Consider the following 16,226-nt stretch of genomic DNA (forward strand, 5'->3'; position numbering starts at 1 on the left):
CTGTACAAGTAAAGCGACGAAACTAGGGCATGTATCATTTTCCTTTTATTTGTTGTTTAGAATTAAAATTCAAACTAAATCCCTTTATTACAGATTGTCGCATCTTGCTAAATATGTTTTATTTTACAGATTTATCAGGTTTACCTTTACCTTTGTAAGGAACGGCAAATATATTTTACAATCTTTTGTTTAACTTTTAATCATTTGAAATGGGTTCTTTGTTTGAGAAACCTGTTGATGGTAACGTAAATTTTAGTTTTTAAAGTGTTTAAAAATCTAAGCATTCGACGTTTCTTGTTTTTTGGCTAGTATGGGTGCTAGCGTTGCAAATCGCTTTCTTGCCTTGTTTGACCACTTGATGCCTTGAAATGACCTCGCCATTACAAAAACTTACAAAATTCATCAATTACTAGTTTCTATAAATGCAATATTAATTCAATAAGTAAGTTAATAAGATAATTCACTAAATAATAAACAGTTATAATATTATATATTATGAAAGCGTCAGCAATATGTATATGTATAATTAGCACTATATTTTTTTAAACTACTGAAGATATTCTCAATCCTCGTGTATTGACATTAACATGTTATATTTGATTGTCGTGTTTTTCTTTATGTTTCATTATGTTATGAATAATTTTTGTTTGCGTTTGTTGTTATCAAATTATTATTCATTTTCTCTGCTCATGAGAGCTTGTAAAAGCTTTTTTGCTTCGCTAAAGGTCACCGGCATATTCCGCTAAGGTCGTATTGTGCAGGTATTTTATTGCCTCACTCCGTACAACGCAGCAATTCAACGCAAGGCCAGAATTGCTTTTGTGATATTTTTTTTCACTCTACCAAATGATACTTATTACAACAAGTAGTTCGATTGCTGTGTGTTTTTATAATCTACAATTTCACAGCTATTTGTTCTACGATTGTAATTAATGATAGCAACCGTACTATTGATTGGCTATGACGATAATGTAGTGATAACAGTAATACTACACCGTAGTCATCTGGATCGCTAAATCTACTTAAAGCCATTAAATTATATTTGTTATTGAATTTAATATTTTATCAACTGAAAAAGAAAACATAAGCTCGTCCAAATTAACCTCAAATATTTTGATAAAGAACAAAAATCATGAAATTGCCCGGTATTTAAAATTGTATCCGATACAGCGATAATTGAAAATGGTCAGTCCACCCGGGTTTAACCTCTCGGTAAAAACCCGACAAACATCCATATTTATACTCGTATTCACCCTGTTCTTTATAGGTGCTTACTGGAGCACAGAGTTTAATCTCTGTGGATTCCCTATCTATAACGATAACTTCTTCCCATCATGCCATGGCGCGTAAAAAAGCTCAGTTGACAAAAAATGCAAAAGTTGCACTTCTGCTTACTCCATCCGGGATATAAGCGTGATTATGAATTGATTTTAATACACGTATATAGATTATTATTTTTTTTTATTATGATAAAGCTGCATACATGTTAGAATTGGAATAAATTTAACACAACATTTTGACCTTGCTTTTCGAAACTCGTTTGGCATTCGCAACTAATTTCAATCTCAATCAAAGCTGACGATATTTTTTTTATCGTTTGTTAAAAACCTTTATAAATTCTGTAAATATACTGCAACTAACATTCATTGTTTGCGACAAGAAACTTGAGATTTCACTCTTTATAGCAATATATCACACGCATCCGTTGGTAATGTAGCTAACCCTTGAGAGTCACGGCCATGGATGTGTCGTGTTCCGGGTCATCCCCACTCGTCGCCGCGTCTAGACGCCAATGTAACTCTTTGAATTTCACATTGAAGTCTGCGGTTAAGTAAGTAACTAAAGCAATTTTTAAGTTTACATCATCAGCACTGCCACCCAGCCTAGTTATGTTTCTCGCGTTCGACCATCGCCGGTTGTGCAACGGCACGGTTTGCCGACACTTGCTTATTGTGGCCAACCCGACTCGTTGCCCAACTAGTTTGGCTTCTTGTCGTCTAATTACAACGTTTCATTAGGTTACGCCGTGTAATTATGTGGAAATTTTGACTCTCGAGGTATGCCTTAACAATTTATAGTCACGAGTTGTTTTCTATCGTTATTTTATTTTCAAATATTGAATCATTATCACAATCGTCATTACAAACGACCTTTCCCCACTTCGCATTGCCGAACCTCAAGTAAAAGTTACTGTTTGTCCTTGTTATTTTTTGCATCTGCCAATATTATTTGGTCTTTGATTTTACAAAATAATAATTGCCGGTTTAGTAATACAAATTCAAAGGCAAATAGCATTCATTTAATGTAACAGCACTCAAAAGAGCAATGCAAATTATTTTATTATATTTAAAAAATGTAATATATCAATAACGTTAAAATAATTTTACATAATATTGTGTTATATTACTGAATTTATTGCATTTCGTAACTAAAATCTCTATTTGTTGCGCTGAATGATTCTATTTACAAAAAGAATCGAGTAGCAGACGGCACTGTTTTTAAAACACAAACTATGACTCATAACAGTTCGCAGTATGTTGGTATATTAAAAGGTAGCATTATTTGTCGTTTGAATATTGTCCTTACGTTTCATTAAAGTTTTTCCTTGTAAACCCCCAGTATATAATTTACGTCATTTAAACAATCTGTGTTTTCCTACATTTGTTCGTTTTCAGTACATACTATGTCACAATAATCTGTTTGTTTATACAATAAACGTCTAAATAGATATGTATGTACGACATAATTTGCAATGCACTATGCGAGTAAACGTATACCATGCATTTCATTGTGATGTATTCATAAACACTGAAAGGCATTGTAAGTGTTCAATTGCGCTTTGGTTTTGATTCTCACAGTAAATCATCGCGCCGGAGTCCACGGCAGAGATCATTTTTAAAAGTGTTTAATTTATTTAGAAACATCCAAATTAAGTACAAAAAAGTAAGCCTATCTGACAAAAATGTTTAATGATTACATAAAATATACCATAAAGTTATGATTAACGTATATTCGTTGTAAAACGAGTGCATCAAATATATTGACTTATTCAGAAAATTTTGTTAGATTTTATTTGTATTTTGTATTTTATTAATCATTCAAAAAATAGAATTAATATTGATTACAAGAATTATGTAAAATGACGATAACTGATGAATAATACTTATCGATTACTTACAATAAGTATAATTTTAACTCATACACAATAATATTTAAAATATTTTGATTCATTAACCTATCTGTAATGAGAGTACTTTTTGGTCTGAAAGTACACAATTTTACAGCTCTTTTAAATTCCATTGTAAAGATAATATGTTATTTGGAATAAGTAAAGCGAATTGTTTTTGAAATTGTTATAAGATGTAACAATATTTTATTGTTATCCAATACATTGTTGCATTATTTAACATGCTGATGTGTTGCGTGTACAAACGAGATAATTGTGATCTACATATTTGTTACGTATTATAGCTATATACTAACTTGTAATTTGTTTTTTTGTTGTTCCAGGACAGATTGGCAAAACCTAAAATACAGTTCCTACCCGGAAATGAAGGGGTAAGTTATTGTATAAACAACATTACTATAGCATTTGTGTACGCATATCAATATTTGTCTTTTGCACATTGGCGTTAAAGAATTGGAATGTTTTACTCATAGCAAGGGAATTTGTATTATACTGCCAAATAAATTCATAAATGAATTGTGTGTCATTGTACTGGGAATATAAAATGTTTCGGATGGGATAAAATACACAACAACCACACGCTTACTTATTTGAATATTTAAGCATCTGAAAGACCTTAGTGTGTGTGAGTGCAGTTAAATATAAACCGAACTCCATAGCTATATTATGTTGATAAAATGTTAAAAAGGATTTTGCCGAACTGCTGAATATTTTGTCTCGAAGATAAATTTAAATTTAAGTGTCAAGTTCATAAGAGATTTTGCATTATCTCATTGCTGTATCATTTGCAACAACGGTACTCGTTGAGTTTGACATGTTGTGATATCGTCAACAGATAGTAGTTTATTTTATATCTATACACACCATAATACTTAACGTGCCATCTTTCGGTTTTAGATTTCTTAATGTGATAAAACGATTGCTCGTAATGCACGTACTTTAACAGATGAGTTTACATAACCCTATATGACCTTATCAATTTGAAGTCATTCGCAACACTACGTTGCGAAATACGATATTAATTATCAATAGTGTTTTTTTTTATAATAAATTACGCGTGTGTTGTGTGTCTAGTCGGATAAGTCGAACGTTTCGCATTTACGCTGTCCTATGTTTATGGCATAAGACAGGTGAAAGGCATGCCTATTACCGAATGCGTAGAATTTTGTCTATAATGTTTAACATAAATAGGAATTGCTTAATTAATTGTATAATATAACAAGACGTTGTGTTGATGAATGATTAATAATTTATATTGTCACATGATTGCATATTCCCAGTAGATAGGAAAAGCCCAATTCCCAAGTGATATGCTCCCGCTATTATTTGCTCGTCAAAACAAAACAAAATTGATGCAATGAAAATTATTATTATTAGGTTATCTATTTATAAAATATATAGCGGATTAAAATTTGTTATCAAATAAACATAATGAAATGGCTTTAAATAAAACAATGCTTAATTTTGTGTAAGGTTTTCTTGTTTTAGTAAATAATTTAAAAATCCTATTAAAATTTGATTCTATAATAATATATTAGGCCCCTTTCGTAATTGTCTATGTTTCAAATTACAAACAAGTGTCTGACGCAGACTACATGATCAGGTCCGCTGGCTCCTCGTCACACAGTCCTTGACTCGCCTTGGGTGTACCAGTTAACGCTTCTAGCACTCGATACTGTTGCGAAATCATATAATGACCCACATAGTGATGCTTACCGCGACGGTCAATGGTCTATTCAACTTTTTACCCTCGACAATTCTTAAAAACAATCTTGGTTCACGCGCCTTCGCGTGCACGCAATGGCCTCGCCATTTAGGTTCGACGGGTGCGAGCAAAATGCTTTGTGTATATCGATGCAGCGTGTCGTTGTTTTCAATTTTACTCATATGAATATTATCTTCTTTAGGTTTCTAAGTGAATGCCATGTCACAGACGTTAAGGGAAATTTTGACTATATGCTACCAAGCTCTTGTGTAAAACGCTTTTATTGATGTGGACAATGTATCTTAAATGTTAAAATTGATTGCGAATGCAAATACATGGAGTGTGTATTGAGTCGGTGCAAAAAACGAAACTAATGCAATTTTGTTTACAAGTTGATAATCCCCGGTCGGTCCCCGCGCCCGATGGCCGGCGCCGTCGACCGGTTTGCTTGTTGCCACCGCTCGACTCGCCTGCCGCCGGTTTGACGTGATCTCTTCTCTTGTTGCTCGTCGAGAGTCACTTGCCCGTATCGTATGTAAACGACCTCGGCGACCTTATTCAAAATGTATATTGTAATTTAAACTTTATTCCCTTTCAGAAAATAAACTAGTATTGTTTTTGCGTCGAATCACATATGTGTGTTACGCAAACGGCACAGGTTCAGGTTCACGACATTTAAAAAAGTTTTCAAGAATCGCATGATCAGAGTAAACGATGTTCTGCGAAAGCGCTTCGCCATCATTCCTCGAATATCTTTGTATCGCGGTGTGTTAGGTCCGACACCCGTTGGCACATATCCAACTTGCACATAATAACCACAATTCAATGAGTCGCAGACAAGAATAGTAAATAAGATAGAGCGACCTGCGTAAAAATAGCATCACTTCCAGTCGCCAATGGGCACAAGTGGATTGCACCTCCCAGGTGCGTCGACCGTCGCACTCCTTGCGCCATTCTTGACTCACATCTTGGATTCTTTATGATATAATAAGTTCTTTTGTTTTTCGTCTGACGCGCAATTTTTCTGAATCCTTTTTAACAAACAATGAACACGTTTAAATTCACTTAGATAATTGATATATTGCAAATGCTAGTAAGTACTGTTATGTGTCCATCTAATGAATCATCAACAACTGTGTACAATGAACCCTATGTTCTGAATTGTAAAATTGTGTCTTGATCACAGCGTAAGCTGGAATACGATTTGAGTCGGTCAGGTCGTTGTCCTCCCAAGACTTTATTACCTTCACCAGCGGTTTACGGAACATTATTACAGTCCTTGAAAACAGGATTCGATTTTGAAGTAAATATGATGTCTTTTATTTGGTACATACGTTTTGACATCGAGTAACATAATATAGTATCTGCCGATGTCGATAAACACAATCATAAATAACATTTGTACGGATTTTGAAATTAGTTAATCGGTCGCTAATATCGTAAGATGATTTAAGTACGGTTGGTTCATAATTTGCATCGCGCTCGGGCACTTCGTAACCACAGACTCGAACGATCGTTTATTTTTGTTATATTACATTTATGCCGTCGAAGTATAATTCTGAACGGTTTCTAGCACGGTATTGTATTTGTTCAACACAGTCTCGAACCGATCTCATGACAGTGGGCTATTAACAATAAAAACGTAGTCTCGATAAAGTGGCATGGTTTTATGTATATTTCTAATAATACTTTTACAGAACAAATGTGTTGCCGTCAAACCTTTTATCAAATCATAATGCAGCCACGTGACGAAACAATGGTGTTTACACTCGCTGCAAGGACGACCTGTTGTGCCCACACCAGCAACGTAAAGAACTCGAAAATTAGCCTATTGTTTTAGCGGCTATATCTCGTGATAAACTTGGCCCCGTCAAGTAAGGCCTTGTCCGAAAAAAATGTGTTAAATTGCCAATATTAAATTGTTTTTAGTCACTCAAACCGTGATTCCGTTTCAATAACGTCTTACGGCCGCGTTATTTGTGCAAAAATTTTACAATCAACTTTTAAATAACAACTTAATATCCATTGTTGTAACTTGTTGCTTGTTTGTCGCAATTGATATTTTTAATTACATAATTAACATTTATGAATGCTATACATTTATATCGATAATAAATGTATTATGTAAGGTTGAAAAAGATCGCTCTTAGCGATAACATCGACCACTATTCACTTTGTACTTTCTTATTATAAACATTAGTTAAAAGCGTTGTATAATATGTTTTATCTAGATACTATGCACATCATATTCTGTGGGTAAATCGTCATTTTGTTCTTTCTTATTTTTGGAATACCTTGGATAAAATAATTAAGTTCGAGTTCGCATGATAATTATAAGCAGTTAGTTATAATAAAGAGGTCCTTGTAACAAATCAGACATTTACATTATACTATGTCGGTTACCAATATTTTGATTACGGAATCTCGATTTAAAAGCTTGCTATAAATGAATAGTGACATGATTAAAAACTTCACGCTTAAATTATTATACGTAGCACCAACCGGAACCAATGTGAAGAGCCTTAGAGGAAATACTAAGGCCGGCAGCTACTTACGTTTTGATTTGACCATGGTGTCAGGGCTTGTGCTACTTGTTACTCGTTATTTCATACCTTGCGGGTTTATTTTTCGGCGGAGAATAATCTATAGAGAAGCCTAGAGCGTTCACCGATAAAGAGATACATAGTATCGCTAAAAAGTCATACTGTAGTCTAGTTTAAAATACGAGGAAGTTTATAAATATTTGAACGAAGTACGGTAATATGCGAAAAAGATAAATGGAAAGTGAGAAATAAAAAGCCGAGTCTCATTTACTTTAAATTGGTTGAATATAAAAGCGTCTAGTTTTCGGAAATACATTATATTCCGTATTATAGATTATTATAAATAATATTATTCCGTCCTTATTGATTCTATTTGTAGTTTGAAAATTCGGTCTCCATTAAAATGTTGAGAACAGTTCATTGTAGCCACCTTACTTGTGAACGTTTGAACGCACCGTTTTATTTCGCCTTATCATTCTTGTGGTTTATACATCAATACTTATTCTGTGAACCGTGAGGTTTATTTTTGAATGCAACTACGGATATTGAAAAGTGATTTTGATTTCTAAAAAACATATTAAATTCCTCGAACGTAACGTGTCATTTGATATTCCACCCTATATGGTAATAGGCTAGCCACCTATTATTGTATACAACGGAAATAAAGTCAACAAATCGTCGGTGCCCTCAATACGCCTTTTATTATTACTATACCGGTACGTTATCTATTGGCTTGTAGTAAAATTTTACTTTTCGTCGCGTTCTGAATGTTCGCAAGGCTCAAACGGCGCGGCGGCGGAAAGGTGCTGATTTCCTAGTGGTAATTGCAGAAGTATGCGGACGACGGTGTCGTCTTATTGGGGCTGCGGGCCCGTCGTACGTGCGCGCTATTCACTTTCACTTCGCAGCGCGTGCTTTAGCTATTGGACTCGGCTGGATGCCGCCGTGGATTTGGGCGTATCTCGTCTTGTTTTTGAGAATGTAGTACACAGAAACAAATTTTATAATTACAGTTTGTAAATTCATTTTTGAATCACCCACAAACTACATGTTAGGGTGATTCATGACTGCGACTGCAAATTACAGAAACTTTTAAACTTCCTTTTGGAAAATCCTTATTGTATACTCGTCATTACCATATAAAACGTTAAGGTATTGCTTACGCAATACTCTTGTTGTTAATTGACGTATTTATTGTACCATTTTTTGTACTAAATGTGGAAGTTTCTTGGCTAGCAAAAACACTAATTACATTTTTAATGAGGTCATTTGTAAATGAAACACTAAATTCATGTCTTATATTACAACCTGTTTAGATTTTTAAAAGTGTATGTACAAGAAATTCCTTATTAAGCATTAATTTCTTTTAGCGTAGATTTTATATATAACGATAAAAAATCTACAACCGATTATAATTATAGAATTGCCCCATTCGGACTTTCACTTTTCGGTTTAAATAATGTCCGATCTCCTTCTATAGGTATTACTGCCCATCGGCGTAGCTGTTGGACGATCGGTGTTTTTATACTTAACAAACAATATTAATAGATGCAATTTTGACAAACGACCTTTGCGCAAGCGCTATTCAACCATTAAGGACACTGCTCAGATCGTTACAACACCAGTGTGCTTCAATCGATGTCTATTTTATAGAAGTTCCTCATAGCCGTCTGAGTAAAGGCATTTAAAACGTCAACACGTACTTAACGATTAGTTTGCAAACATGACCGAGTGCTTAGTTTGACACGACAGGAATGGTGTTCTATCGAAACGTTTCAAAAAACGCTTTAATTTAAAACAGTTCATTAAGACATACTAAATTAGCTTATTCAATACGCGATAGAGTCTGACAAGCGATAGATGACTGGCAATTCAATATTTCATTCACTCGGTATTATTTTAAGACTACAGTAATTAAACATTCTCAATGTATACATTGAGTAGAGTTTGTAGTGAAGACGATATCTCACGTGTACTAAGTATGCCTTTCGAGTTTTGTCCGTAAGGCGGTCGATTTAATGCTGTTTTTCCATTAAAAAGGGGAAAGTTGTCGTGTACACCGCCGATGCCGCGTGTCCATCATACATAGCTGATACCGCTTTCGATGCCCAACGAGGAAGTGTACATAAAAATGAATAGTTCTAAGTTATTTAATACATTTGTGCTATGTACATAATTCCATTTTATATGTTCTTGCTTTAATTCCCGTGTTCCGTGTAGTGTTTCATTATATATTTTCTTGATATATATTCTAAAGAAAGGTATATTAAATGAGTTGAATTTAACAGGTTACATTTCGTTACTCTAAAACAGAAATTATAAGAACCAAAAATAATGATTACATACATATTATATTGTATATTGTACCCTGATTTAAAATTCACGGGCACCCAGAATACGCTTGATCTCAATGCGTTATTCTTTTAATTGTTGAGTAAATTTTAACGCTTACTTTGTTTTTCAAGTAATTTAATATGGCCTTAATCTAAATGTATTATAATTAACGGATAAAAATCATGGATTTCATAAAGGGTCACTTAGTTCCGTATGACGTGATTCCCTCGTAGAACGGATACAATATGGGTTATAATATATACCTATGTACTTAAAACTAAGAATGGCTTAGAAGTATACTTTAGTGTACGAACAAAGCAGCATTTAACGATATTGATTAATGATTCATTAGAGTTCTATTTTTAAACAATACATTTGCATATCGTAATGCATTAGACAGTTCTAAATACAGCGGATTTCTCCACAGATATGTCTGTGTACTCGCGACGTTTTCCGTCACCAACGAATGATAAATGCATCCACAATAATTCAGGAATAGTCACCCAACAATTCGTAGTTTTGCTTTTCGTTTATGCATTTTTATGTTACAATTGTATCCGATTAAATCCTTTAATTTTTACAAGATATCCAAAATAAAAAGCGAATGTTACAAAAAGTAGAGAAATCAATATAAATTGAAATATTTGGCAGCCTTACAAGGTATTAATTAACATAATAATATTATGTACTCGTGATACAATTCAGAATATTTAATATATTAATAAATTATTTAGTAGGTATGTTTGATTAATCGGTCTCAAACAAATCTGTTGGCCTTCGAAGTCATTTGGGTGTCCATATCACGCTGTTTTATTCCCATTAATAATAAAACTATTGATTGTTAAAATTTAAAACCACAGAATTTTAACTAGCTTTTGCTCGCGGCTTCAAAAGTCCCGCTACATATTTTCCCGGGTTAAAAATCGCTCTATATTCCCCCCAGGGTTTCAAATTGTCTCCATACCAAATACTCCATTAATATACCTTCAGCAGTTTTTGAGTTTATCACGTTCAGATAGACAGCAAACAGACGCGGCGGGAACTTTGTTTTATGATATTTACGGATCATAAAAAACAGTACAAAAACACGTCTCCATCTTATCATTAAGCTAATATTGTTTTCACACGATTTAATACTCGTCACCAGATTTAATCTAATACGAATTAATCTGGTATGCCCACGTAAACTTTATTCGCGAATTTTGTCTTCTTTGACTTGTGTCGTTTGACATTGATTCAAAAATATAAATTGCTATTGAGGTAAATTCTCTCATTTTGGCACCGAATGAGATCACTTTGTGCATTGATGCGTGCAATGTGACATTGTAGCAAACTTAGTTTGTTATTAAACCGACGATAACAACGTGTTATTGTTCAATAATTGTGATCGATTGTTACTAAGTTATAATTTTATAAGGCATCATGCAAATAATAATTTTATGTGCATTATCATTGGTCTCATTTAGGCTTGCGTCGAATGGGTTTGCGATGGACTTTGCCAGCATCAGGTTAGTTTCATGATTGCATCAAGATTGTCTTGAATATTGAATATTTTCTTGTTAAGTATAAATTGTATATTAATTTTAGCTTTAATAATGTAAACGGTAACTGTTTACATTGTAAGCATCATAATAAAATAGATTAGCTTTAGAAATTGTATCAATAAGTTTATTTTCATAATTAATACGATTCTCGATAAACTGCCTATTTATGTAAATGCAATAAAAGGCGAGAAATGTTTTGTAATACATTGTTACTATTGTGTTTGAGTGTGGCAAACAGGACAATGCATTTGCAATTAATCGTGGCTAGTTTAGAATACATCATTCCGATAAATGAACCCTTGATCAAGACGATAGTGAACGATAAAGTGTTATTATTAACTATAGGTATATTATATATTAAAAACCTTTATTTTTCTATGAATTCATATAACCGTGGTATTCTTAGTACATGCGTTACTGTATTAAATGAATTCATTGCCGAATGTAATAGGTAATGATGGCAAGAATAATACAAGACATATTTTTTTATGTACAGAATTATCTATGTATATAGATAATTATTATTGTACTCTTCATAAACTTTTGATCCTCTGTGAGTAACATTTTTAAGTGTTTTTATTTCGCCCTTTAAAATCCATAAAAGTTTTAAATAATCTCATGATTGCGTATTCCTTTTTATTTAAACAGGTTTTCAGTTTTTGTTGGTAAATTTTTGTTTCTTTTATAAATCCGGTATATTATCTTCTGAATAATATTTCGTTACTGCATATTATTAGAAATTAATTTATGCATAATAATACCTTTTATTTAAGAGATGATGTTCATACCATTTTAAGTTCCAAAAATATTTGAATAGATTTTGTCATTAAATTCGACCTTTATATAAGAAGATGTCGAAGGAAAGATCGGCCACGGCTCATGGGCCATGACGCTTTTGCCCTGTTATTTGTGAAATCAACGATGGGGCAACGCCAGTCTGCAGTCAACGACACGAGTCCTTACATTTTCAAAGTTCCTAATAAAATATATGAATCACGTAACGTTATGATATAATCTGGTTTTTATCGCGGTTCTTTATATTATTACTTTCCACATAAATATCGAAAATAATAATATAAAATAGGAAAAAAAAATATAAAAACACAATAATTTCGAAAATTAGTTTTATTTTAATGTCAACATTCAAAATATCAATCATTTCATCAAAACATAAGAAATCATTATGTAAACTTTCCGCTTAAGGAAGTTAAGTGAGGCTAAAAAACAGCACTGCTCGAAACAACTGCCCGGTCAGCACGAGTTGAGCCGCCTCCTTTTGCTTTTATAGTTTTATAATGTTCCTACGTTTAATAATAACTTGAAGCAATAAACACATTCTTATTTATTTAAAATTTTCAATAATAAATAACGTTATTATTTTTATAAACGTTTTAATATCGATTAACCGTATATTTTTTTTTTAAATTCACGTATCAGGAAAGAACAGGCGAGTCAGAGCATTTCAATAAAATTAGGTTTTGAAATAAACAAAATTATAAAAGTAAAACAAGCACAGTGTGCCTAGCAAAATAGCTTTCTCTTAAATGGGATCAGTTTCTGTAGATCATAGTTTTATTGTACAATGTCATTAGCTAACGTCTTGTATAAAAAATGATACGATAGTCTATGTAGGAAGTGGCGATCAATAAACAAATCAATTACAAATACAACTGCTCAGTAATAGACTTTTCAGCTGCAAGAAAAAAGTCAATTATTTTTCGAATGAAAATAAAAGGTTTTCCTTTTACGTCATCAGAATAGGAATTTTGTTTTGTTCGAATTTGGGCACAAAGGCGTCCGTAAATAAGAAAAGAGGACAGTTAGACGTAAAATGCACGAGTATCTCTCACATTACGAAAGCTCGCAATGAAGCCGATAATAAATTGTACTTGGCAGTATTGCGTAACCTAGGTAAAAGTTACCACTCGCTCGCGGCGCTGTTCTGAACTTCAGCTAACTAAACAGCAAATAGCGACCGTCTGTCTATCATTACTTGACTGTGTTTTTTAAAATTAGAATAGACGCAATTTTTATGTGACATAATAAAAATGTTTTTTTAGATAGATTAAAGTTTTTTTTTACAGTAGTCGTCATTAGCATTTTATGCATCGTCCTACCATTACAATTAGATGTTTATGTCAAAAAATACGTACAGTACTATATTATATCAAAAAACTAGACCGTCCTTTTATAGGATTTTTACATTATATATTATGCTATATAACTGATTATTTACATTCCTATTAAGTGGGAACAATGGTTTGGAAGATAGATTGTATGTGCACTTGTAAACTGCAAATAAGACATATCACTGGGAATACCCTAAAGTAATTATGATAGGCGCTCTAATGGTTAACAATCCCTGATCTAGCACATCGATTGGGTCTTATCGAACAAAAGTACCAGAACAAATGAATCATTCTAAAGTTCAAAAAAATTAAATGCACGTTTGTAACTGGTGGCACGGCCTTCACCCCAAAACCTATTTTTTATTTGAAAGAGACACGTTCATTGAATGTGACTAAAACGAGTGTTGCCCAAGCCTTGCTTTAATGATACAACCCATTATTGTGTTTCAATTAAATTCATACTTTTTTATGTTTGTGATTAGCGCGTGCTGTATCGCCTGCGCACTTATCGTCCTAAACATATTTTTTTCTACAGCAACTAAATATATTAAAGAATTGATAAATCGAAAATCGTGAAATAACTTTTAAGGGATATATTTCAAGGTGTTTGATGTGCCTTAAGAAGGTCTGAGCTTTTAAGTTTTATCCGTAAACCCGTTATTATTGCACCATTATTTACTACAAAATAATAATAATTTTAGTATGTTTATTTTTTTAAATAAAATGGAATTATTAATAAATCTTGTAGTAAATAAATTTTTTGGGTCATGAATCGTTTCATTTCATGAAATTCTTTATTAAAGTTAATTTATTTATTTTATAATAAAGTTACAAGTGTAATTAAATACTAAATTTAACCCACATTTTTACAATATTGCTAAAAAGTAGCAATATTTCAAGCAACGGTCATAAAATAAATAGTGAAAACCGACAATAGTCGATACTTGTTTGATATTATTACCGTAAAGTACCTAGTGACCATCGAGAAATACAACGACTTGTAATGATTGACATTGCATTTTAAATGCATTGTACTTGCCACGAAGTACAATACAGCCACTTTGCATGAAAAAAAACCTTAAATTAAGTAAAGTTAAAAGATAAGAAACGTTATCGTAGTTGTTTTCTATAAATATGTTAATTTGTAAAGCCACGACTCGAACAGCCGTCAATCGTCGATACAATCAATTTGAATGTAAAATATGGGCTATTGAACCGATTTCAACATTTACAATTCGCTATGACGCTCAAAACAAACAGCTGTGAATGCTCGTACATTTCCCTGCTTTTGAATCGATAACTTAAATGGACATATTTTTCCCTACTTTAAACATTTAACCTAAAATTGAAAATGTCCATCTTTGCAGCCTCTATTTAAATTGCAGCTCACGTCAAAGTTTGAGAACACCAACAAAACATGGTACTTCAACGAAACCTGAAGCTTTGGAGAGGAGTATATTAAAAACAACCATTAATATTTTTTTATAAATGAAGCATCTGATTATTCAACACTAAATTTCTATGCATTTTATTGTGTATTTTATTACCAGTTTTGGTATTCAATTTAGTCAATTTTTAAACGACTTCATTAGGAGAACGTTAGGTATTCAATTCAACATTTTTTTTATTCATTTTAATATAATAATACATTGAATATAGCTTTCGTTTAAATCTTTCTCATACATCGAACGCGAATTTATCTGACTCTACCCTAAAAGTCCTCAGTTTCAGATAAAAAAAAATTTAGTGGTTCCCTTAATCTTTCATTATATTTTCCGACTCTTGTGTAAAAAAAACTATTTTATACATATACAGTTTTTAAAATACACACCATTACCAATCAGTCTTATACCAGAATAATGTTATTTTGCTCTCCACAAAGTGAATATGGATTATTTCTCACAACTTTTCTGAGTCTGATGTATTTTTTTTTTAGAGTAACATACAGTTAAGAATATATACTTCTTGGGTAATTTACTGTCAATATGATTATATTCACTTACAAACGCGTTTTGCGGGCAGCATCCTGATATCCAAGCAGACCGCAGAGGGCAGACCGCAGCATGGGGATCGTGCCGGTTTGACCAAACCTTAAAACGTTAACGATCTACATTACTATCGGTTACCACGTATCAAACCTTCTTGTATGGACACGAGTCTTTGCTTATTTAATTTGAGGGATAGTCTGTTTGAAAGATCTTTCGCATATAAATTCTCAAAAAGAATAGTGGATATTGATAACAAATGGTTCAATCTAAATCAAACTACAATCTTATATAAACTTTTTGCAGTAGTTTTGTTATATTAAATAGCTATTAGCTACCGTAAGATATAACATGTTGTGTATTAAAGTCCGAGCGAAACTTGCGTGTAAAAATTTCAGACTAACAGCTCTAATAGAACACGGAAGAAATAAAAACCGGTCTTGCCCACAATTGTTTTCGCCCTGTTGATCGCTCGCGTCGTAATGCCCGTTATACAACAAATCTTATTAGCTGAACTACACACCAACGGTTACGTGCTATCTATGTATACTATGCGCCCGCCGTGGGTAATTCACTCTAACAGATTCTAATTAATGTGAGCACATTCTACTTCGTGCATAAGATTTTTTTGCAACTGGCCGCGTAAAAGTGGAACAAAATAACATTTTTCACTTTACCACTGTTGAAAGATTCATCTGTCATCGAAGACGGTTGTGCGGGGTAGACGAGGGTGGTAGATACGAGACGTATTTACTAATGTTACTTGGGTGTGTACCACCCCCTATAATAGTTTATCTTC

The 16,226-nt window shown here is 32.9% G+C and overlaps 1 protein-coding gene across 1 annotated transcript in view; it reads left to right on the top strand.

The window, feature by feature from the left end:
- LOC115446391 (RNA polymerase II elongation factor ELL) overlaps positions 1–16,226 on the top strand; it is a 61,161-nt gene that overhangs the window by 12,333 nt on the left and 32,602 nt on the right. Inside the window, 1 exon segment of the mRNA XM_037436383.1 lies at positions 3,511–3,558. Coding sequence (XP_037292280.1) covers positions 3,511–3,558 — 48 coding nt within the window.

This window comes from Manduca sexta, chromosome 8 (assembly GCF_014839805.1).
Source record: "Manduca sexta isolate Smith_Timp_Sample1 chromosome 8, JHU_Msex_v1.0, whole genome shotgun sequence".
Taxonomy (NCBI): domain Eukaryota; kingdom Metazoa; phylum Arthropoda; class Insecta; order Lepidoptera; family Sphingidae; genus Manduca; species Manduca sexta.